This window comes from Prinia subflava, chromosome 23, assembly GCF_021018805.1.
Source record: "Prinia subflava isolate CZ2003 ecotype Zambia chromosome 23, Cam_Psub_1.2, whole genome shotgun sequence".
NCBI lineage: Eukaryota > Metazoa > Chordata > Aves > Passeriformes > Cisticolidae > Prinia > Prinia subflava.
This window is the reverse complement of record NC_086269.1, coordinates 5,909,366-5,934,957: the sequence shown is the minus strand read 5'-3', so window position 1 is coordinate 5,934,957 and position 25,592 is coordinate 5,909,366. Positions and strand designations below refer to the sequence as shown.

The window sequence follows — 25,592 nt, the reverse complement described above, 5'->3', positions numbered from 1 at the left end:
CTAAGAAAAACCACCAACAGAAGCCAAACCCATGTCCATCCACCATTATTAATTACAAGTGCAAATTCTCAGAGACTCTGAGGAACAGAACAGGTTTTAGGAGACCTAGAGAAGGAAGCAGACAGACAGGAAAAACAGGCAGCAGGGCAGGAACACTGCTGCCTTCCAGTGCCAGGAGAACAAGGGGCACATTGTGCTCCAGTGCTCTGGCCCCATTCAGATGTCCACAGAACATCTCCAAGCCAGCATCTGGGAGGGTTTAATCCCCCAGCACTGAGAGAACCTGAGGAAAAAGGGATGTACAGCCCATTTGCATCTCTTCAGGTACTGCAAAAGGAGATGGTGAGCAGGAGTCACAGGATTTACTATGATTTATTACCTTCTGTCCTGGTCTTCTTCCCATGAACTGCTGTACTTACTGTACTGGAGGAGATCCCCCAGTGTCACTGACTGCTGTGACTGACAGGGACGACCTTCCTACAGCAGACAAGGCTGCTGCATGACTCTTCCAAACTCAGGATCAGACCTAAATGCTCAGTCCACAATCTAAAGTCTGCCAAAAGCACAAACCATATTTTAGGCAAAATCCACAATTCTTCCTAACCAACACCTGACATTGGGTGTGATGGAGGCTGTCAAGCACCCTGCAGATGTGAGCTTCAGGCACATGAATCTGCATGTGATGTAACATGTATTAAGATTTTAAGCAGATAATTCTCTTCTTTATATATTCATTCAAAAGTTGTGAGCATCCCCTACTCCAACCTTGTAAGAAAAAAAATAATCAAGCAACACAGGTTTTAAAATTCCTAAAAATTATGAAGACATGAAACTGGACTTTCCCCAGAAAAATGCCCAAAAAGATCCAAGAAAAAATTGTGAGAGAAAAACTAAAACCTCTTCTAGAGCAAATAAGAATCTCAGTGCAAGCACTGCCTTGACACTGTGTACAGCAGCAGCACAGGGTGAATTACTCATCACAGTCTGGGATGCTGCAGGAGCTGGCAGGCCCAGCTGTGAGGAAGGCTGAGAGCCTCTCATGGTGACAAAAGAACAGACCTAGTCAGGGAGATGAAAACTGCTCCCAGCTCTTCCCAGCCCAAACAAAGTCAGGGACACATTCAGTGCAGGAAGGAGCCATCTAGCACAGAGAAGCTGGGAAGGGCCTGGCTGCTGTTCCCAGTTCAGCACTGGGAGACCAAAACCAGCACCAAGGATGGGAGAACACAGACTGAGGATGCCAGAGGAAGGATGCTCAACACCAAATGGAGGAGGAGATCAGAAGTGGACAAGTCCTTTGACTTGTCAAAGGCCTCAAATCTCTAGGTTGGAATTCCCTGTCTGGCAGAAGTCATGCCTGTGGGAGTGCTGAATTTCTCATTCCCTGTTGCAGTATTTTTATGTTGCTGTGACAGAGGCTTCATCCTCCTGTGTGTGCCAGACAGCAAAAGTGCATTTTTATCAAATTCCTACTACAAAGGCTTACAGAGGGAACACCAGGAAGGAAGACAAGAACCATGTCTAGGTGTGACAGCAGAACATTCCACCCCCAAAGTCCTTCCAAGCCAGTCTTCAAATTACTGCAAGAGTGCAGGAGTGATGAGCTCCATGGCCCCTGCTGAGGCAGGTGACATGCAGGAACCACACATGTGCACTTCTACCAGCATAAAAGGCAACTCCTCCAATAAACACCATGTTGTTCTAAGCAGCAGAAATGGGTGAAAATTCTCCAAATGGGACAAATGACAATCAATTTTTTCTGAAGTACTTCCCACTTAAGATTGGTGGACATGAGCCATACTGTTCTCCACATACATAAACCAAACATTTCCTTAGAAACCACCATCCTGCGAGATTCGGTGTGCTCATGTTTAGTCTGAGTGCCCTAATCAGTGGCTTTAAGCTGAAGGACAGCAGAATTAGATGGGATATTGGGAAGAAATTCCTCCCTGTGAGGGTGGTGAGGCCCTGGCACAAGCTGCCCAGAGCAGCTGTGGCTGCCCCAGCCCTGGAAGTGTTCAAGGCCAGGCTGAAATGGGCTTGGAGCAACCTGAGATAGTGGAAGGTGTTCCTGCCCATGGCAGGGGGTGGGACTGGATGAGCTTTAAGGTCCCTTCCAACCCACACCAGTCTGGGATCTATGGGTGAAGAATGACACAACAGAAGATGGTAATTTGTGAATCCTGAGAGAAAGGTTCTTCCATCGATACAGGCACAACTAGACTTGTGCAATGAGGAGAAATGGCCTTAGCCTTCTGTTCTGGCTCTTTTCAGCTAATTTCAGACATGGAGCACCAGCAGGAACAGGCAGGCAGCTCATAAAGAACACTGCCCTACTTCAAACCCCTTGAGCAAATAACCTGTCTAAAAGATTCAATGTGAAGAGCAGGTATTTTTTCTGTGCTCTTGTACAACCTTCCCACCAGCAGCAGCTCAGGGAGTTAAGGCACTTTGTTTTTCCACAACACAGAGGGTAATGAATACAATACCTGCACTATGGAGAGATTTACTGTGCCCACAGCACAAAGACAAGGGGACTGTATCTTGCTGAGTGTTACTTTGTCTGGACACACCATACCATTTTTTCTTTTCAGGGAAAGCTGGAATGAATTTACAGACTAACTGTCAAACACAGAGGAAGAAAAGATTTGAAAACTCAGGATGTTTAACTTATTACACATAGTAAAGCTGAATCTCCCTGTCAAAAATGTCCCTGATAAGGAGACAAAGAGTATTTTAATTTTCAAGTCTTGCAGAGCACTTGCATCCATCACTGGCCTCTGACACCCCTCTCTGGTGCCTCGGTTTTGCTGCAGACATGGAGTGGCACTTACCTGGTCTGTCTCTTGCCATTCAACAGCTGCTGGGCCACCGAGGCACATTTGTCTGCGTCCTGTGTCACCAGCCGGAGGTGTCGCAGCAGGTCATTGTCTGGGAACTTTTTCATTTCTGATTCTTCTATCAAAGCCTTAAAACTGATGAGACCTGTTGGGAAAGACATTAAATTAAGTAGTCTCCCTTTGAGATGGATTTTCCATGGTAAGGCTTAGAAACACAACACATTAAATGTATTTCTATTTCTACTTCAGTTACACTTTGTGTCAAAGTGATTTACAGTCTTGTCACACAGAGACAGCTTAGCATCATTTCTGGGACTGTAACAGCTAAAATATTTACTTAAAAACATGAAGTGATAAATGATTTCTTTTGATTGTCACATAAGAAGAAAGTTACTACAATTTAGAAACTAAAAACTGAAAAAACAGTCCTTTTAAATGATGTGCTACAGGCAGCAGGTAAGATCCTCACTTTTTTTGTTGCTGATCTTTGCCTCCAGGGCCTCGTTGACGTTGGAAGCCCACTCGTTGTAGGACTCTGCGCGCATCCTGAGCGCGTTCATCATCGGGTACAGCTCCTCCAGGGTGTAGCGGTACCTGCGGGCGGCACACGACTCAGACCTCCTGCAACACTGCGGGCAGCAGGGGCAGGAGGGGCACCAAGGTGAGGAGCCAGGCTGGATGGGGCTTGGAGCAACCTGGATTGCGGGAAGGTGTCCCTGCCCGTGGCATGGATGGAATGAGATGAGCTTTGAAGTCCCTTCCAGACCAAACCATTTGGTAATTCTAAGACATGTTGGTCCATACAACAGAGAAATAAGCTTCTGTGCACTCAGGGTTACACAATTAAGACCTTACAACCACACCATGTTCCTCAGGTGTAAGGAATTTCCATGTTGTAATTGCTTCAAAAAGCAATTTCTATGGGACAGTTAATGGATTGTGACACTGTCTTAGTGCAAGTTTTGTCCTACTTTCACGTAGGACAAAAGATGTACTAAACAGCATAGGAAAGTTAACAACGGGAAGGAAAACTCCAAAAAGCAAAACAATACTCCTTGGCAAGGACTGGATCTAAGGGACAATGACCTGGTTGCTATAAATAAAAATGCAAACTAACTTAGCCAGCAATTTTTGCCATTATAGAGTAAGAAGAGCTGAATGCTGAAGAGGCTTTGTGTGTGAGCACAAAACAGTCCCATTGTTGAGGGGGCACTGGATTTGCAAAGGACTGAAACAGAAACAGAGACCAGCCCCACTGGCAGCAGAGATTACCAAACCCCAGTATCGACACAGACAATACTATTTTCAGATCATGGTGTTAGCCTCAAGCTTACCCCAGTTTGTATTTGTAGGTGGGACAGGAACAAAGGTCCTCGATGTGGTACAAGCACACCAACAAGCCAGGTTTGCAGGGACAGTAAACTGCTGACATGAAGCAGGTGGTTTTACACTTCAGACATTGTCGCTCATCGTCAGGGAACAGCTCGAACGTCACCCTCTCTGAGTCAGTCACTCCCTGCAAGAAGTGTCACATCAAAGCCTAATGAGGAAGGGACTGTTACAAAGAGGAGGCTATTCAAAGCTAAACATCAGAAAATGTATTTATTAAAAGAATAATGGAGTTTAGATATAAGATATTCAGCCCAGGTAGACAGAAATCTTGGTTAATGAAAAAATCAGCTCTTCTGATTAAATGACTAATTTAGAAGCACAAATATTACCTTAAAAGTGACCTTCTGAACAACATTAAAGGCCAGGTACTAAAATAAGGTGCATGATCAATGATTCTTGATTCTTGACCCAGGTGGTCCTCTGAAATCCACAATTTAGGAAAGGATTTGGTACCTCTAAGCCTCTGATACCCCAGTATAAGAACCAGCATGTTCTCCCATAACTCTTTCAACTGTTACTTCATTCATTATAACAAATTCCACCCCTTCAAGTGTTCAAGGCCAGGTTGGATAGGGCTGGGAATAACCTGGTCTAGTGGAAAGTGTCCCTGCCCATGGCAGGGGACGGAATGAGATGATCTTTAAGTCCCTTCCCACCCAAACCATTATTTCCTACAACTCACCAGTTTGTCAACCTTCTCACGCAACCTCTTCTCTTCTTCAATCATAATAGCCATGTCTTTCTGGACTGTAGATGCCACCACAACGTCCAGGACATCTGCTTTGGAAGCCATTTTGCAGATCATCTCATCGTGGGAGAAGACGCAGTAGCGGTTGAGCAGCCGGTAATGCTCCACGCACTGCCGGCCCAGGGGCAGCTGCGGGGCAGACACGGCATCAGCAGGGGCACTTGGGAAACGGCATCAAGGTACTCACTCTGTATGCTACTAACCAAAAACTGCCCCAAGGAAAGGCCAACACAAATCCTTCCAGCAACAATATTCATGGTTCAGAGAGGAAAACTAGAGGAATCAAGATCCCAAGCTGTGCACACCGGCAATGCTTATGGCTCTTTCCCAGTGTACTCTATGGGTATGAGCTGTGTAGCTGAGGGAGGGTCCCTCTCCTGTAGAGGTTGTAATTAAGGGCCACTAAATCACTAAACCACAGTGGGCTCAGGAAGATCCAAGATAAGAATGCACTGAGGCCAAGGAAGCATCAAAAGGACAAGTACATAAGCCTGGCCTGTTTCCACCACACGAGGGATGCCTCATCCCAGGTGCAGGGCAGGTGCAGGGCAGGTGCAGGGCAGGTGCAGGGCTGTCTCCCTGCTGACATGAACTGTCCTGGCTCAGAGAGCACTGATGTCCCCAACTGGCTGCAGGCAGAGCACACAGCTCATCCTGAGCTGGGTGGGTCACTCAGCTCTGTTTTAAGGCCAGGCAGACAGGGATGCTCAGAATACATCAAGGTTATGTGTTGGGTCCACTGGGAAACTCATGGAAGGACGAGAAGAAAAACCAAACCAAACCAACTGACATGCGAGCACAGTCAAGTGCAGAAAGCTTCCAGCAATATTAGTTATCTCCCTCTTCTAAGTAATGTTTTTTACATCTAGCAATGTTTTAGTTGGGCTACACTTACGATAGCCAAGACCTTTTGGGAGGAAAAAAATCACAAGACAATTTGAAATATCAGAAGCTTCAAAGAGCCTTTGTGAGATCAGACAGCACTGTGTGTCTGAGCCATTTGCTGTGAAGGTAAAGTTACTTTTGACTTAGGAGTAACTGTCCTCCATTTGTGTTTATTTTTAAAATGACAAAGGTCTTATTCAGTAACTCTAACTTCATACCTGTAATGTGTGCCCATCTCTGCTGGCTCGGTGAGCTGAGTGGAGCTTATTGGGAATGATACACTGCTCTGTAAACCTTTCATTTGAACTTGAGAACTTTCTGCTCTTTTCTCATTAAGGTGTTCCTCCCTAAAAACGTAGAGCACCTCTGCTGCCTAAGAGGATGCTCTCACACAAGATGCAGTTCCTATTTTTTTCCCCACAAGAGGACTATCAATGTATTTAACTGTTATTAATGTGTTAAATTTATCAACTGACTTTATCACAGAAGCTAAAGCATAAAAGATATCCAACTTGGATTCAGTTTGCAGCTGCAGAAAGCACCTCTTAGAGAAGTCCCAGTGCAATAAACTGAGCAATTTTATTCCAGCCTTTGATCTGAGATGGGATTTAGAGACACAAAAACGAGCAAACTCTAGCAGCACTGGTGCATCTCATCCATACTGCAGGCATGCACGGGACTGTGCCTCCCTCCTGCTGCAAAAGCTACATCAGCCCTGATACATAATTCCAACCCAAATCTTCAGAACCACAGGAAGCCTGCAGTTCAGTGCATGAGAAACTGCTTCAGCAAACACCATGCTGCCGGTAACAGGCTCCTTGAGTCTTCAAATCAAAGCTGTACACCAGCTAGGAACAGCTTTGGAACTGCTCACTTAGGGAAAAACTGGTCTGGAACGTACCCAGTCCACGGTGCAGAAGTTCACAGCTTCAGCAAAGTTGAAGCCCTGGTTGAAGCCGCTGTGGTAAGCTCTGGGAAAGGTGATCACAAACTCCCCAGCACACTGGTTGGTTCTGTACACCTGGGGGGACACACAGGCCAGTGTCAGCTCACACACAAATAGCTGGTGGCTGCAAGGAGAACATGGAGTTCCAACTTGCAGTAACTTCTGTGAGGACTTCCCAGAGTTTTAAACCACAAGCCAAAGAATTACAACTGGCAGCTGATAAAGTGCCATGTAAAACCCTGGAAAGCCAAGGGTTCCACTCAGCCACACCCCACCCTGAACAGTTCTAGGTTAGCTGCATGGGCCTTGTGCTCCTCACACCTCAGGGTCAGGGTCAACACACATCCAGCTCTCTCCAATGTGCAGCTGAAGGGGAAGAAAAATTTGGAACCTTAACATTCATATTATTATTCATCTGAGACTGTTGGGGCTATACAGTCATCATGAAACTGCAGGTCTTCCTGCATCCTTCCATTTTGGAGACTACCATAGGAGACACCACAAATTTTGCTATTTTTTCCAGATTTTCCTTAAAGTCCCAGGGTCAGCTCATCAAAAGCCAATTAAGTTGTAAAGGGACATAATTCCCATGAATAATCTAGTATGGAATAAGATGAAATCTGATGAAAAAATGTTTTTAAATACCTAAGGACTTATCCAGGAAAAATAAGAGAATGTGGATGACAAATAAAGGAAGAATGGGGTTTGGGCCCTTGACAGAAACTCTATGCCAAAAAAGCAGTGTCTGATTGAACAGACATACAAGAGCCCCTGCCATTGTTCCAAAGGTAAAGCCTAAACCGTCCAGCTGAGACACAGAAATAGAAATATGCAAGATGGATCTCCAGAGAAGAGACTGCCAGTCGATTCCAAAGGCAACAATTCCATTGCCCATTTGTTCACACTGGCACATTATAGTAGATAAGGAAGATGCAACACACATGGAAACCACCACACCACCTCTGTAATAAAAGTGGCTTCAATTATCAGCTTTAAGTAGCGTTCCAATCAAAGGGGTTTGGGTTGGGGGAGTAGCACAGGAGTCCGACACATACAGGCACCCCGTGGGCCATCAAAGTGTTCGGGTTCATTATGGTGACAAGTTGGTGCAAGAGATCTGGCTGGGACTCAAATAGCTCTGGAGCAAGTTTCTTCATTACATCCTCCAGCTGCTCAGCTGCGTACCCTGGGGCTCCATACCACGTTTTAGGCTCCCCCCTGCAAGATTATTAAAAAAAGTTAAATATAAGCAAACTTTAGGTTACATTTTTACTCTTCTGTTTTAAAATACACCACGTCAAAGGAAGAGCATATCACCAGGAAGGAATGCAAAGGTTTTGTACCTTCCTGAATCTTTGCAGTTTACCCAGGTCCCTCTTCTCCAGACCTGCCTAAACTTCTGAGCAGGTATTTCAAAATATTGTGGGGGAGGGAGAAAAAAATCTGTTGAAGTCCTCAGTGAAGTTCTGCTGATTCCAGCACAACTTCAAAACATAAGCTGCCTGTCTTTTCCCATGAACACAAACTCCCTCTTGGGTCCAACAACCAAAGCCAGTTCTTTCTGTCTTATGCATAACTGCCATAAAAGCAACACGTAGGATGTAGAAATCGAACTTCCAAATTATGCAAGACTTCAAGGGGGAAAAAAAGGCATATCCAGAGTAGGAACAAAGAACTTTCAGCATCAGCTTTACCCGATGCAAACCAGCTCACAGAATTAAGGGGATGCAGATGTATTCCAGCAGATACTGTTGCAAGCTTACATTGACACTGGCTCACTGCAGCACTGAGACAAAAACACCTGCAGGGCCTTAGAAAGACTGAACTTAGAAAAGGTACTTAGAAAGGAAAACAGGCAAATCACCTTATTCCAAGACTTCTGAACAGCTGGCAGACTAAAACTGACCCAACAGTGTTCTTTTCTTCCATCAATCATGAAGCAATTGGGAGGATTCCAAAAGAAGTGAAGTGTGAATGCAGAAGACTCTCATCCCTAGGAGCTCACTCCTGTACTCACACAGCCAGGACAAGAGGACAGCCAGCAGGATGGACTGTGGAGGGGCAGTTACACACAAGATACCACAAGGAGTTGTCACAGAGTATTAAACAACTTTGCAGCCTTGGACCTGGCCATCATCCTGGGACAACTGTAGGAATCCAGGAGGACCAGACACAGACACAACTAAAAACCATCCTGTGTCTGGACTGGGCTAGTCAAGAGTTCTGCTCCCTGATAGATGTCAGCACTGAGGAATGGGTGACAGATATGAACTGTGCTAAACTTGGAGCAGGATACTGGAACTGGGGGTCTCAACCTCAGGAGAACAAGTAACAGAGTTCTAAAGCAGGTGTTGAGGTGCCAGCAGCCTGAGGGAGCAGCAGTGGAGGTCACAGGTCTTTTTGCTCTGCTTCCTGACTGCTCCATATCCCTGCCTGTACAAATACTAGCAGCAATGATGGCAATTCTTCTTCTCTCCAGGACTGACGTCTTATTTATTTCCAAGCATCTTTAGAAGCAAAGGTTTGGGCATTTTTTTTCCCTTTTACCATTTCTAGAACTAACCCAGGACTCAGAGTTCTGTAGGAGAACTATTGTCTTCAACCCTGGGAAAGCTCTGCTGCTGCAGCCTGGCTCACTTGGGATCAGCTGCTCACAGCACTGCACCAGGCAGGACACAAGCTTCTCCAATGCACATGGGAATGCTGAAGGCAGACATGCCATCCCTAGGATTCTCCCATGAACCAGTCCTGCTTTTTGGAGTCTTTGATTCAGAGTTTGGAGCACTGTCTCTGCAGAAGCAGGTTGTTCAGACTGCTCTGGCCAAGAACAGCTTTAACATCAAGTGCACATTGCTCTCCAATGCAGACCTAAATCTCTGCACTGAAAGAAAATGAAGAATATCTGCAAATGAAAGGACACCAAGGACTTTCTCACTGGAGGATAAATAAATTGAAAGCAGTTCAAGCAATTTTCACGTGTGTCTGGATGTATCTTGTGTAGGCACAAGCACACCTCTGCCCTGACACACCTTTCTGGCCTTCTGCAGACAATAATGCAATGGGGGCACACTATGGAGGATAGAAAGCCATTCTAAGAACAGTAAGGGAAACTCTCCTAAAAGAAATGGAATTTGTGCTGCAATCTCCTCTCCCACCCACAGTTTTCAGTCTGACTGAAGACTCAGACAAAGAGGAAAAAAAAAAGCAGTAACACATGACAAGAAAGATTGTTTTTACCACATAATCCTGTCACTCCTTCACTCAGCCTCACTCAAACATTTGTTTTTATAACAGGAAGCACCATGAAAGCAAGTGAATTCAATCACTGGCTCTTGGGCTGCACTGCAGAAGTTGCTATTCCAAGGAGCAGCAACTGAATAACCAACAAAAAAGGACCCAGTGAACAGCAGCTGGGATGTGGTTTTACCATTCTGCTTGAATACTCACATGAACTAGGAAAGAGAAAGAGCTTGACAGGTTTCAGGAAGAGTGACAACCATAATCCAGACTCTAGAAAAGCTGTTGTAAGGTGAGAAGTTCAAGGAGTTCAGTCTATTTAGAATATCAAAGAGATGGCAAAGATCTGTCCTGATTACAGCTGACAAGTGTTGGCTTGATGAGAGGATTTATGACAGCATGATCCATCTAACAGACAAAACGTGCCAGAACTGAGTTGGTAGCTGAAGTTGGATGATATTTAAAAGAAAACTTGCATGGTTTTTAGTTTACATTGAGTATAATAAAACATTTGATGGAGTATCTGCTGCATCTCTCATGGATTTTTTAAAACTGGGAATGGATGTCTCTTTCCAAAATATGACCTCTTGTCCAAAAGTAAATCAATGTAAGAATTACCCTGTCAGATTTGATCCTGCTGCAACAGGACAGCAATGGTTACTCTGGCTGAGCTCTGTGGATCTGCTTTTATTTCACTAATTAAGGGGAATAGGGAAGGAAAGGGAGATTGTTTGCTAGACTGGGTTTATTCCTCAAACTCACCAATGCAGATAGTTAATGGAATAGCTCCAATGGTCTTCTATATGCCAACAAAATGAGGAAAAGCACATTCCTACGTACAGCCAGGGCAATTTCATCCCACAGATGTCTGCAGTGATGTGAGCAAGCACAGACTGCTCCATCACAGGCATGTTGTTTAAATTCCAGCCACTATCAAGGTATTCCTGAAAATTGAATAGAACAATTGCAGGTTTATACATCAGGAAGTGAAAAACCCAAGAAGATAAAACTGCTCAAGAGCAACAGAAAAAAGACTTGTCCCAAATGAGGAACATAAGAAACAACAACTCAGAGACTAAACCCTCCATTGTCTTTGCCTCTTTCACAACCCTGACCTGGCCTGCTTTGTTAAAATGAGACCTTTTTTATTTGGTTTTATTTGGTTTGGAAGTTATTTATTAACTACTAGAATAAACCTATGGCTTTGAATGGCTGATCACAACAAGTTTTATTTATTCAAAACCCCAATGTAGTTCTCCTCCTCAAACACTCTGCCAGATACACAAAACAAACACTTTGCAACCCAGTTCCATTATTGTGCTTTGAACCAAGGAGAGTTATTCAATGAAAAACCACAATAAAAACATTCACAGTGAACTCCAAGACCTACCTCTTCTTCTGGCCTAACTTTAAACTTCCCACCTCTAACTGGGAAGCCACTGCCAAACTCCTTCGAAGCAATGTCAGCTCCATATTCCACTGTCACGTCCTCTTCAATGGTGCTGACAAGTCTCCAAAATTCTTTTTCAACCAGCTCAGTGGGGACCATCTAAGTATGAAAAGGGAGTATGTACTGAGGAATCAGGAGATAAGAAGCATGTGCATCAAAGCTGTCTCAGGGAGGAATCTCCATTAGCTTGAAGCTTTTCCCCATTTTAAAATCATTCCAACAAGAGAAAACAACAGCAGCAGAGATGTGGTTTCAGGAGATGCTGCTGCCCTGCTCTCTGGAGTGGCTGACAGTCACCATTCTCTCTTCCCTACACACACTTCTTCTAAAGTGAGAAAAAACCAAATAAAAAACACAAGCAGCTGGTAGAACAAGAACCACAACACCAGCAAGAACCAGGATTTACTGATGTAAATGAGAACCTCTGATTTGGGATTTCATCCCATTCAAAATCAGAATCCCTCCCTCCCTCCCAGAGTTACCCATTTTAGCTAACCACACAAAATGAACTACACAACATGAGGATAAAGCAGGAACATACGTGTACTGGCATGTTAAAATAGTCTGACTTGAAGGCATCAGCCATTTCCCCAAACGTGCGGAGGGTGTAGTCTCGTGCTGCTTGTTCAAACCCAAAGGCTTCTTGAGGCTTGTTACACTCCTGCAAGTGGAAAGGTAACTGTTTCTGTAATGCATCAACACAACACTGTGCTCAGATTTACACAAAAAGGCTCCTGTAACAGCTTCTGAGCAGGAAGAAAGAAGGACAACACTGAAATGAAAACACTCCCAAAGAGCAAAGTCAGAAAAAGAAACTCTACTTGATTCACCAAATCACAATATTTATTTATAAATCTGCATAAGCATTAATGAATTAATATGCCTAATTTCTCTTTTCTCTAGTAGAGCTAAGCAGGATACGATCCATAAACCACCACAGTGAAGCCCACAGTGAGACTTCAATTTTAAGAACAGAGAGAAGTTAAAATCCAAAATGTTCTTCTAAGGCAGACCAATTTTTGGCTCAAAACAGTAAGTGTCAGCTTTGCAATATAAAGCATTTTCAGTCTTCATTTTAGCTTTACTTCTGTTACCTTGTTTGCACAACCTTAGATAACAACAAATTGTATTTTTCTATCCCTGTGATCGGTTTAAAAAAACCCCACAAAATACAAATTAGCCTTTGACCTAACTGCAGTGATTTGTCAGATTACCTGAGCCAGACACTGGGGACACCTCCAGTCCCCTTTGGGAACATCGTGGAGGGGTGGAATTAAACAGAAGGTGTGGTAGCTGTCATCACAGCCGTCACACAGCAGGAGCCGGTCCTCATCATTCCCACTGCCACACAGGAGACACACGTACAAATCCACCTGCAACACAAAATTCCACAGTAGGAATGGGAGCGCTGAAGGTAACTCAGGGTGAAAGCAGTTTGGTAACTCCCATCTGCAACACTTCCCAAAGCTTATTCTTACTTTATCTCTGCAATGGAAATGAGACAAAAACACCCTGAATATTCTTTTAGAAGTTTAAATATTTCACTCTGTAATTTATGAAAAGACCACAAGAGCTGCATTTCATGCATTTTTTTCCCCAAATGCCAGAAGACTTGACCAACTGCCAGGGTAGTTCACATCAGCAGCACTGTGGCCTTGGCAGGTATAACTCAACACTGGGGCTGGGCAGGAATAACCCAACCCTTGCTGGGGGCTCACAGAGCCTTTTCCCATGTGCAGCCTCAGGTGTTTCATTCCCCTCTGAGACCAATTGCACTGGAAGACAGAAATATGGAGAGAAAGGGGTTCCTGTTGCTGGGGGTGTTCCTTATTTTCCCCAGAGAAGGCACCAACCTCACAGTAGAGCTTTGGGTAGGGGGACAGATCTTAACTCTGACAGAGCAGCTCCCAAGCCCCAAGGAACAGGCACAGGCAGTCCAACCTGGGATGGGCTCTCTGCTGCTTGTCCTACACCCAACTCTCACCAGGAATGGCCTGGAAGGCTCTTCCCAAACACAGAACAGAGTCATGAGGACAGGCAGAACCTCTTGCCTTATGCTGTTAAAGCAGCAGCATCTCCTGCTCCTCCCCACAACCTTTTTTCAGTTGGGAGGTGAGGGTGTCAGGCTTCTGGTATTTGCACTCTTTTTTCTCAGGTACCAGCTACAGGTGTGGATTGAATGTGAACACGTTTGGTTTTACGAGGGACTCTACTCGTGGCATGGGCAGAGAGAATCTCAGCATTATCTTCTCAAAAGTCAGACAACTACCACTGCCTGCAGGTGGGGGCTTTGGGGGATAGTTGGTGGGGTGTGGAGAGCTGGAGCAGGAACAGGGTTGGTTTTTTAAGATGCATTTGAACAAAGCTTCCAATTCAGTGCTGAAATTGTGGAATTAGGGGCAGGTCTGTGAAGTGCCATGTGTCACAGCCTGCATGGTGCTCCCCTGAGGTTACACATTAGTGGGGAGGGATCAGGTCACACAAGAACCACTTTCACTGCACTATGCTTTCAAAAGGCTTATCTTGAGACTGTACTTTGGAGACAGAAAATAAGTTACTTTATTTATAGATAATGAAACCTAACCATCCTGTCATTTCCAGCTTTGTAAAGCAGGAAGCTGTGGCAGTGTTGATATTCCACCAAGCACAAACACTGCTGTGCTTCAGCCCTGGCCTCCAGGAAGAAGACAAGAGTCCTCCACATGACAAAGTGACAGCAGATTTTACTACATACCCCAGAGAAATCCAGAAACACCTGCAAAACACAGCTGCAGGAAGGCTGGAGGTACTCACAGCATTGGTGGGTTTTTTAGATCTGACTTTGGATTTGTCCTTCTCTGGCTCCCCAGAAAGTTCTTTCTTCTCAGGGAGTTTCACCACACTGCGCATTTCCTTGTCTGGGCAAAGGAAAAAAATAGAGGATTATAAAATGTTTCAATGCTTGGCATTCTCTGTAATTATTTGTTTTATTTATTGCTTGTTAGACTGCATCATACCAAGGTATTTGCTGAACTGTTATCCCCCCTATACTCGTTTCAGTCAGTGCAGGGCAAGACGAACTCCTGCAATGCCTCCAGAAGCCAGTGTTACCCAAAAATCCCAGCACATCACCACAAGCCAGCACAGGTTATCACAGCCCACAGTTTTTCAGTACTTTGTAGGCCATTTCATTTAATTTAGTTAAATTATGAGCAGGTTTATAAGCTAAGGTTTTCTTTCTATGTGGTGTTAAAGAATGTTGTCAAGAGCTTTTTCCTTCTACTCTTGGGGGAGGGAGGCTAGTACTTAGAGACTCCTTGAAGAAAAAAGATCAAATTACAAGACACCATAATCTAAACAAATTATTGAAAAAAAAGATTTTGAATGAACAAATGAGACTGACAGATTGTTCAGGTAATTTCAATTATTGAGTAGTTGTAAATGGTTCCTGTATTTTTTTTGATAAATTATTTATCAGCAAACTTATTCTTCTGTTTGATGGCATTAAATATTGTTTCTCAGTCTCAAATAATTATTTCTTAAGGAGAGAACAAACTCAGGACTGTTGATAACAACAATTTAATCATATTACGGGAACTTTATCATTAAGTTCAAAACATATTATCTTTTGCTTTCATGAGTTAAATTTCCTGATTTCAAGTCCAAATTCTTTTCTAAAAGTGTCTGATATCTGATGCATTCTTAAAAGAGTTTCTACTATTTAAAATTCACTGACTGATGTTATTTAAAATACAAAACAAAAACATGGCTTCAATGTCATTTCTGATTCGCTGGAGAGACAGAAGAGACACCCAAGTTTCAAAAAAGTCTTTTTCAAATAAAAATATCCTCAAGAAAACTCAACCACTTACAAGAAAAAAAAAAGAAAAAACACCAAAACCAAAACAAAAAATACTTCACACCCATAAAAGAACTTTTTATCAAAAGATCCAATTCTAAAATTAACTGAAAGTTGGGGTTTTTTATAAAATACTTAGTATAGTTCCAACTGCTGATTTTAGCTGTAGTCTTAAAACACATTTGTGCAAAGTAACAAAAACTGCATCCACGCTGTCTCACTCACCACCTTCACTCTTTGGAGGGGCACAGCCCATTCTGCGTCTCAGATTGTGAGTTCTGGCTTCTGGAGGGTCAGTCTCAGTTTTAACATTGGTTGCCTTTAAAAAAGAAGAATAAAAACAAGAAGGAAAAACAAGTCAGTAACATCCTTAGCTGGAAGACTCCGGTTTGCCACTTGTCTTTGGGAAGATGCTCACTGCCAGCTGATCTGGCTGCTCGCCCAAGCACAAACAGATGAGTTTGGAATCTCCAGCTGGCTGTGGGAAAGGCTGGCTCTGTGAGTCCCAACGAAACATTTTCTAAGGTCCCTTCCAATGCAAACCATTTCATGATTCCTTGGTGTGAGACACAAACACCTCACTGAGGTACCATGAGGGCTTGAGACTTGTAACTTGCCTCGTTCCAGGAAAAAGGCAGACAGGTGAGAGTCAGAGAGAAACTCTGAGGACTTCAATTTAACACAGAACCATTTGATACTTACAAACCACTAAATCTAAACAGACACCTGGAGTTCTGAAATACTTGTCTTTAATTATTTACAAGTAGTTCAGAGAGAAATAATGCAGGGAACAACATGGAAGATTCAAAAGCAAATCCTCCAAAATGTCCATGCCAATAATGACACCAGGATTCAGGTTTGCTTTCAGTGGGACCCATCAGGAAGCAAAGAACAAGGAACTCAGTGCTTTCACGGGTTTTCTTGTGCTCTTGAGGAGCAGAACATGCTTCAGTCTCCAAAGCAGGAACCTTTGTTGGTGCATCTTGGAACTTTCAACACAGAATAATGCTCTTCTATTTAATTCTTCCAGGTCTTCCCTGAAGTTTTGAGATGGTGGCAGAACAATTCTCAAATCCCTCAGTGTTATGAGAGGTTTCTCTAACACCATTTTTTAAGGAAATGATGGCATGCAACAAGTCAGTCCCTCTCGGCCACTCTCTGAAGCCCAGAAGATGGGATGTGTGGCCCAGGTCTAAAGCAGGACTGGACACAGCCCCAGCTACTCCAAGGGGTGGGAACTGTTGCTCAGTCTAGTGCTTTTTGTAGGCATTGGTTGTTTAACTTTGATTTTTATAGAGCTGGTTTCAACATCATTTCCTAATCACTTTTTGTGTTCTCTTTGCCCAAATGTCTCCATCAGACCAGGCAGAGGTCTCATTGCTTAAGACTGGCACCAACAGAAGTTGTTCATGTGTGAAGCAGTTCTGCCTCAGCGTGCCCTGAACCTCAAGTCCAGGGACTGACCCCCAACTTCTGCATCTTCAGCTCCTCTGAGCTGTGCCTTTTGTGCTTCAGCTGATACTGATCTTCACAAGAGCAGCTCTTGGATTGGCCTGAGCCTTTTATCACATCAAGTCATCTCACTTTCACCTCCCCTGCACTGTTGTGGTCTTTCACACTGAACTGTTCTTCATCAAGCACCTAAAGCCTTTGCATTTCAAAACCAGCCCAGACAATCATTGCCCTTTTCCTTTCTCATCAGGAACATTTTCTCCTGACTGTTTACTCACCAGGTAGGAAAGGGCAAGGTAAAACCATGTGTCTCACAACAGCAAACTAACACTTATCCTACGGGCCACAATAATTTCCAGTACTTCCCTGTGGTTCACTTCTTTTAAATGATTTTGGTCAGCCTTTGAAATGCAGGAAACGCCAAATTGACAAACATGAGAATGAATTTAACACTCAGAGTTTAAGACACTGACAAATTGTTGTGTATCTCATTAAAACAAAAAATTGAGACATGAACCAAACATTACTTTTTTGCAACCAGGTCAGTGCAAATTACAACTGCTTGGAGCTCCAATGCTGAATAAAATGGATTTAGTCATCTTCTCTGACTGCACTGACATGGAATAGCAAAAGTCATACTAACAAATCTTAACTTTGGGAAATTATTGTCTTAAAACACTACAGCCCCTGGCTAAGCCAGCCAGTCCCTGTTGCTCAATTCAGCCTTGGTGCTGTATGCTGCAGTTATCATCTGAATTATGGATTTTCTTTCCAAAAAATGATGTATACAACATCAGTGGTGCTTGGGGCGAGAGCTGAGAGGGCAACTTTGCTTTTTGGCTAAGGATGAGCAGTTGGTTTCCCCCAAAATGACAAAAATGTGCTCTCTCTCTCAGTGCCATCCGACACCACTGCCAGAGAAACAGCTGGAATTTTAGTGTATATTTGTCCTGCTGTCAATTCTTAAGGGATCCATGAGAACAAATATCCTTCAACCACAGACAGACACTTCAAATGGAAAGTTTCAGCCCAAACTACTGAAGTTTTACTGAAGCTCATAATTATAAATCCACTTGTAACCAGGTATTTGAGTTGAAAAGCTTTAGAAACCCTTAATTGTAACTCATTAACCAAGCGTAATTACTGGCAAAATTTGCAACAGCTAAGCCGTATTATTGGTACTAATAAAGACCAAGACCAGAACAATGGGAGTTAATAAGAGTCTGAAACAAACTGTGACCTTCCTAACTCATGATGTCACCACTAATCAGACCCTCTCCTGGGAATGTCCTCCCCTACTCTTCATCTGCTCAAACAAAAGAAATAGGAACTCTCTGGAGACAGGATCATCAGGCTGGAAAGGCTGGAGCCAAAGTATTACTGTTTTCCAGCAACAAAGGAGACACATGATCTCCTAAAATATGTCTTCACAGAAGATACTGAGATAAAACCAATACATTTCATGCTTATCCAAATAAATATTGTTTCTTAAGGACACGTAAGATTGCACAAAACCACACTGACTTGATGGTATACATTTTTCCTTATATTGCATGGGTAAATTAACACAAATTTATAGAACTTGAGTGAAAAATGAATTATAACAATGTCAATGTTATAACCAAAATCTTCCTGCTCTAATAGCTGGCTTCAACTTATGAGAGATGTACAGAAACCTCCAGGTACATTTAGAGAATAGGTGCTGCTCACTGACTGAGGAACAACAGATCAAAGCTGCTTCATTTCCAGAATTTGTCACCAGTATTTTCATCTCAGAGCCCCATAGTATCTACATGATGCTGAAAACATAACCCTACTGTACACACCCACCAACAGCTTCCACAGCAGAGCCTCCCAGAACCCCAGAGCTCAGTAACACACTTGGTAAAGCAGCAGACAATTCTTACGCATTATTTACAATTTATGCGTTTATAAATGTTCAGGTACCCCTGGCAGAGCACAGCAGCTGTTGCTGTGCACACAGCCAGCTCTGCTCAGGGTGCCTGCTGCCCTGCAGCCTCACCTCGGGCGTCAGGCGCTTGGCACGGCGCGCGGGCGGGCAGCTCTCCGACGGCGGCACCGACTGCCGCTGCGGGATGTCGTGGGGCTTGTACTCCTTGTCCTTCGTGTCACTGCTCAGATCTGGCTTCTGCAGGCACTAAGGAGACAATTTTATTACTTCATTTCTGTCTCCCCTTGCAATACAAACTGTGTAGAACAATTTCCTGGCTCATGGAAAGAACACAGATAGGACTCTAATAATTCCTGTGCTGAGTTGATAAACAGCATGTATGACAATGGTAACATTACCTATCCAAATAATGCACAACATCACTTTTTCTTATCAGTTTAATGGCTGCAATAGCCATAATAATGGATCTTAAATAAAGCTGAAGTCATCCTTTAAGTGTTAACAAGCATCAAATATTTCTCTGTGTGGAATACTAAGCCCAGCTCTGCTGGCAGATGGGGCCTTTGCAGACTGGGTCACCAGCACTCTGGCACTGCTGAATGTCTTAAGGTTGAGTGGCTGTGATGCCAACATACAGAGCAGTATAAAAGTAAATTACAACCTATCAAACACCCCTGTCCAAACTGAAATACAGCTCTGTACTACGCACATTGCAGGAGTTCCCCTCCTTCCATGTTTTGGAGAGGACAACTGCTGCGTGAATTAAGGGCAAAAGAGAAAGATGCAAGAACAGTTTTAGTTCTTTCAGGCTGCTGAATAAACACATTTAATTGCTGAAAACTGTGCATACCTCTGGCAAGAAACAGAATATTTAATGACAATTCCCCGTTTGTCAAGCCACACAACATTCAGTAACTGCAGACAAAATGTAACAGTTTTTAATGAGTAAACAACAAATCCTACAGAAAGAAAAAATCTCATGTTGCCAGGAAGTAATTTGTGAAATTGCTGGATTCACATTTCCCAAGTTCTGTTAGTCTGTTCCCATCACAAGCATTTTCTCAGCAAGAGAGAGCAGTAAAGAACAGAGAACCACTGCAGTGGTGTGAGGATGATGATGACAGCACAGAAAACAGACTTTCAGAAACAAATAACAGCCAGAAGGGGGGAGGGGAAAGGAAGAAAAAGTGTTATTTTAGAAGAGAAGACTATGCTGAAAAACGATGTATTTAACAAAAAAGTAGTATCAGTCAAGAGCAACAGGATGTCATTAACCATCACCCACAGATATCCTGCAACACTGACCAAAGAAACCTCCAGAACTGCTGTTTGCTTTCAGACTGCCTTAAGTCTCAGACTTTGTAAAGCCTAGATTTATATTCTGAAAGCAAATGGCTGACTTAATTTCAGCATTAAATACACAGTACCACTCAACTTTGCAGCTCATGCACATGAACAGAGAGTCCTGAATGATGCTCAAAGGTTGGGTGTGGAGCCCCAGAGCACTGCAGTTGCCTCTTCACAAGAGTCTGGTCCCTTAAAGCTCCCACTGGAACCAGAATCACGGGATCATAGAAGGGTTTGGCTTGGAAGGGACCTTAAAGATCACCTTCTTTTAAGCCCCTGCCATGGGCAGGGAGACCTTCCACTGGATGAGGTTGAGACCCACCCAACCTGGCCTTAAATGTTTCCACAGATGAGGCATCTACCAAAGATGAAAGGAGATGGTGTGACATCAACATCAGTGGAAGAAAGCAAAAAAGAACAATTTCTCAGAAGAGAAAATGGACAAGCAGAAAGAGCAAATTAGTACGAAAGGTTGAAAATGAGAGAGCAAAAAAAGAACTTCTTTAAAATCTGGGTCCTTGAATAATTTCCTCATGTGAAAATAAAAATTATCAGGAAAAAAAAAAGGAGTTTCTACTGCTTCAGATAATAAAGGACATATGATCCTTGAAAACAAAAATCTAGAAGGCAAACAGTATTTCCTAAACAAAAGTGTAAGAAAGACTTGAAAACCAACAGATTGTGCCTCACTTCAGCACAGTGCCCAAACAAACCCTGAACAAAAAAAATCCAATATAAACAAAAACACACACAAACCAAAAACTACAAAAACCCCAAACCAACTAACCAAAAAAGAGCCTAAAAAACCAAAACAACCCCCAAAAAAACAATCCAAAAACATCCCAAACCCCCAACAACAACAAAAAAAGCCCCCAAAAAACCAACAAAAACCCCACTCCCCAACCCCTCAAACAATCAAAAAACAAACAAAAAAGCCCCAAACCCCACAAGCACAGAGCACTCACTGTTCCTTGAAAAACACCAGAAGACTTTTCCTAAATAATGATGTTTCATCACTTATTTAAGCACAAACATTTCCCAGTGCCTCTCTAACCCAAGGCAAAGGCAGTGGTATGGGATGGCTGTTAATCCACCACCTCAGCTGTACCAAGAGAACACCTAGAATTGATAATTTCTAAGGATGAGAATTCCTCTGTACCTCCTTTACCCCTGCACTGCTGATCAGCTGTCTCCAACCGAGGACACAGCTGCCATCTCTCCAAACCTCCCCTCTTCCCAACCAGGCTTTGGCGAGGTTGAGCTTCTATCAGCCATTCCCCAGAAGCTCAGCCCTCACACTCTGACCATGATCTCGTTATATTCCAACAGGATGGTTGCACACACGATCCCTGAACCCTCAGCAGTGGCAGAGAGCAAGTTAAAACCCATCACCTGAAGCCACAATGGAGCAGCTCCGTTGGGAGACAAAGCACAAAGCAGGAATGGTCACAAGGCCCTCAGGAAGTCAAAAGATTGGGGGGTGCAGGTATACAGCTAGAGAGCCGAGCTGGGAGCACTGCTCAGCTCATGACAGAATGGATATGTTAGCATTACAGAGAGCAGAAGTTTGAGAAAGGAATGCAGGAGACAGCGATGTGCTTGGTACAATATGTGCTTAGCAAGCAGAGCTTTGATAAGACAGAACATACCTGTGTTAGTTTGTATGAGGCATTGAATTAAGCAATGTTACCTAGTTACATAAATACTGTAGAGACTGAAAAGGTATATAAGCTCAGCTTTGTGGATCAATAAACGGCTTCATGTGTGAGACCCATGGAGTCCTCGTCTCTGTCAATCACCCTCAAAGGGTGCCCTGGTCGGAGGAAAGTGATGTTTGCCCATCTGAGTGACTGGACAGCGAGCCTCCAGAACTAAGAGAGGAAGCAGGAAAGCCGGCTGGAGACGAACCCTCCGGGATTACAGAGGTGAGCTGCCCCTCTGGGACACAGAGGTTTAGCCGCTGCAGGGGACAATGGGTCAGGGGATGTCTGCCCAGGAAAGAGACATTTTTGAACTTATGTACAGGCTGTTGTGACAGCATGGTAAAGCTTTGCCCCCGCGTGATTTAAAAGCTTCATTACGTTGGGTAGCAGCAGAGCTCCCGGGAGTCACCGAGTCCACAATCTTTACACCAGATCTGTGGGACAAAGCAGGAGTTAAGTTATGGGATTCTGCTACCAAGGGAAACAACACAGCTGCACAAATACTGCCTTTGTGGTGGGCAACTTTTGAGGCCTTAATGGCTCAAGAAAACTCCCAAAATACAGGGAATGCCTGCTCTTCTACAGCAGATTCTCAGTGTTCTTTAAAACCTGAAGAGACTGCTGCTAAAGTTAAACAGGCTGCTGCCTGCCCCTCCATTTCAGAGGAGTCTCAGAACTCCTTACATTCTGAAGAGACTGTATCTCCATCTCCCACACTGCAGCAAACACTACCAACAGCCCCAGCACCATCGATTGCAGGGGAAAGGGAGAGGGGCCTTCCACGCTCTGTAAGGGTTTTCACTGCTGCCTATGGTCCAGAACACAGCGAGGAAAGCGACCAGGATGCTCTGGAGGATCCCTTTGATCCTGGACCCATTAATCCTGACAAAGAACCTAATTTATATCCCCCTGACCCTCACGACAACTGGGTGCGCTTGAAACAAGAAGAGAGAGAGACTTTGGCATTGCTGAAAGAATCGTGCCACCAGTAATCTATACGGGGACCAGAAGGAGAGTTGCCCATTGGGAACAGCTGTCTTTCCTGGAAATTAAAGAGCTCTGGTGAGCAGCTACAGAGCACGGTATCCGCTCACCATATTTTATAAACTTGCTGGATTCTGTGTTTGCTGCCCACACCATGACTCCATATGATTTAAAAACTCTCGCTTGGTTACTGTTATCTCCCAAGCAATACAGCTTATGGGAGAAAGAGTGGGAAAAGGGTCTGCAAAGCCTTCTCTTCATTTACATGGGTCACGCTAATCAGACCCTGTCTGCCCTCACGATCAGGCAGCTTATGGGAATGGGACCATGTGCAGATCCTGCTGCCCAGGCACGAGATTGCCCAAGGGAAGCTCTTGATGGAGCCCGAGATGCAGCTCCCCAAGCCTTTGTTAAGGTCCCTGATGAAAAAACACCTCTGAAGGCATTCACAGCTATTGTCCAGGGGCCCCAGGAGCCCTATGTGCAGTTTATTGACTGCCTTAAGTAAGCACTGGAACGCCAAATTGATAATGCGGACGCCCATGAAATTTTGCTTTTAAAACTAGCTGTTGAAAATGCAAACACAGACTGTAAAAAACTCCTTAAGTCCCTGCCTAATCAAGAACCAAGTCTTATTGAAATGGTTGTAATATGCAACGGTATTGGGACAATAGAACATCCATATGAAGCCATGGCCGCAGCTTTTGCAGCTGCCAAGGGCACTTCTGGAACTTCAGCAGTTTGCTATGGCTGTGGTAAACCTGGTCACCTTAAAAAAGACTGCTTTGCTCAGAAAGGAGCTAAGCCAAAAATCCCTGATGTATGTCCACGGTGTAATAAGGGTCGTCATTTTGCTAACCAGTGTCACTCTAAGTTTGACTCTGAAGGTCGCCCGATCCAGGGAAACTGGAACCGGAGTGTGGGCTGGTGCCGCGCTCCGACACAAATACCTCAGCTGCCAACACAGATGGTACTGCCACAGGTGCCAACTCCACACGTGCAGCCACTGAGAATGCCCAGCACAGGACTGCCCCAGGTCTTCACCCAGCAACTGCAGGGAGCACCAGACTGGACCTGGCAACCTCAATCACAGTAACTTGATTCTTCTGTTCATTTACGTCCTACAGGAATTTTTGGCCCACCAAGACCCCAGACAAGTGCTTTGGTGGTGGAGAGGTCTTCAACTACCCTTCTAGGGCTTTTTGTTTTACCAGGAGTTATAGACTCGGTCTGAGTTGGGGAAATAAAAATTATGGTTTGGACTCCCTTTCCGCCCCGTACTGTCCCTCAAGGTACACGCATTGCACAACTGATTCCTTTTCACAGAATTTGTCACTCCCTGTAACAGAATATAGTACAAGGGTGCGAGGATTTAGCTCTACAAGAACCCCAGAAATAATATGGGTACAAGAAATTTCTGATAAATGTCCCACTTGCCAATAAACCCTGTTGCTACAGGGGCAGCAGATAACACTCACTGGTATTTTAGATACAGAGCTGATGTGAGTGGTATCTCTCAAGTCAAGTGGCCCCCCAGTAGTCGCCATCTAATTCAGGTGACAGGACCTGAAGGTCACATAGCCTCTGTAAAGCTGTTTGTTTTGCCAGTGCCCATGGTGTTATGGGGACGAGATGAACTTTCTCAAAGGGGTCTCAAAATTCAATCTGATTTTTAACAGGGACCATTGTGGTGAGTGACACCCTGAAATTAACCTGGAAAACTGAATTACCTTGCTAGGTAGACCAATGGTGCCTCCCATTGCCTAAATTACACGCACTCATTGACCTTGTTCAAGACCAACTTGAGAAAGAACATGTAGTCCCCTCTACTAGTCCCTGGAACTCGCTTGTGTTTGTAGTTAAAAATCAAAATGGCAAGCGCTTGCTCCAAGACCTCCGCAAAATTAATGATGCCATGGAGGACAAGGGAGCCCTTCAGCCTGGTCTCCCACTCCCACCATGATCCCTTGAGACTGGCATTTGATAGTCATTGACTTAAAAGACTGCTTTTCTGATATTCCTTTGCATCCTGATGATGCTCCTAAATTTGCCTTCTCTGTTCCAAGCACTAACATGCAAGCACCCTTACAGAGATATCACTGGCTAGTTTTACCACAAAGCATGGAATGCTCTCCTATTATCTGCCAGTTGTTTGTTGCGAGAGTCCTCAGCCCCATTCGCAAAATAATCTCTGCTGCCTTGTTATATCAGTGCATGGATGACATCCTTGTTGCAGCAGAAAAACAGGAAGTCATGGAGAAAGCCCTAGCCCTTGTCATTGCTGCTGTAACTCAAGCACACTTTGTGTTTCTCCTGAAAAAAATCCAGTGTCAACCCCCTTGAAAATACCTTGGCTAGTGCATTAGGACCCAGAGTATTTTTTCTCAGCCTTTGCAGATTCACACAAATATTTGTATTTTGCATGATGCTCAAAAACTTTTGGGTTCAATTACTTGGATTCATTCCTTGTTAGGAATCTCAAACGCTGACCTAAGCCCTTTGTTTGATTTGTTAAAAGGAGAACCGGATCTCCTGTCACCTCGCCAACTCACACCAGAAGCCTGGCTGATGCTATTTCAAATCAGCAAGTGGCCCAATGGGTCCCTGAGTTGCCCTTTTCCTTAATAATTTTGAATCCAGCTAGGCAACCTCACGCTTTGATATTTCAGTGGGATCCTAAAGCGCCTGACCCCTTGCTAATCACTGAGTGGATTTTTTTGCCACATTAGATGTCTAAAACTGTAAGCACGCAACATGAGATGTTTGCTTTGCTCATTGTAAAAACCAGACAGAGACTTACCACACTTGTAGGTGTGGATTTTTGTTTGATCTGTTTGCCTATTACTACTTTTTATTTA

The 25,592-nt window shown here is 44.0% G+C and overlaps 1 protein-coding gene across 2 annotated transcripts in view; it reads right to left on the bottom strand.

Annotated features, from left to right (window-relative positions):
• KDM5B (lysine demethylase 5B) overlaps nt 1-25,592 on the bottom strand; it is a 63,232-nt gene that overhangs the window by 16,168 nt on the left and 21,472 nt on the right. Inside the window, exons 5-17 of one of the 2 annotated variants that reach the window (XM_063418713.1) lie at nt 18,812-18,946; nt 15,562-15,655; nt 14,292-14,395; nt 12,713-12,871; nt 12,040-12,159; nt 11,439-11,597; nt 10,811-10,992; nt 7,867-8,029; nt 6,767-6,886; nt 4,915-5,109; nt 4,175-4,356; nt 3,310-3,434; nt 2,835-2,985 (exon numbers count right to left, since the gene is read on the bottom strand). In XM_063418713.1, coding sequence (XP_063274783.1) covers nt 2,835-2,985; nt 3,310-3,434; nt 4,175-4,356; nt 4,915-5,109; nt 6,767-6,886; nt 7,867-8,029; nt 10,811-10,992; nt 11,439-11,597; nt 12,040-12,159; nt 12,713-12,871; nt 14,292-14,395; nt 15,562-15,655; nt 18,812-18,946 — 1,889 coding nt within the window. The remainder of the gene's footprint in view (nt 1-2,834; nt 2,986-3,309; nt 3,435-4,174; nt 4,357-4,914; nt 5,110-6,766; nt 6,887-7,866; nt 8,030-10,810; nt 10,993-11,438; nt 11,598-12,039; nt 12,160-12,712; nt 12,872-14,291; nt 14,396-15,561; nt 15,656-18,811; nt 18,947-25,592) is intronic. The other variant, XM_063418714.1, reaches the window with a different exon arrangement.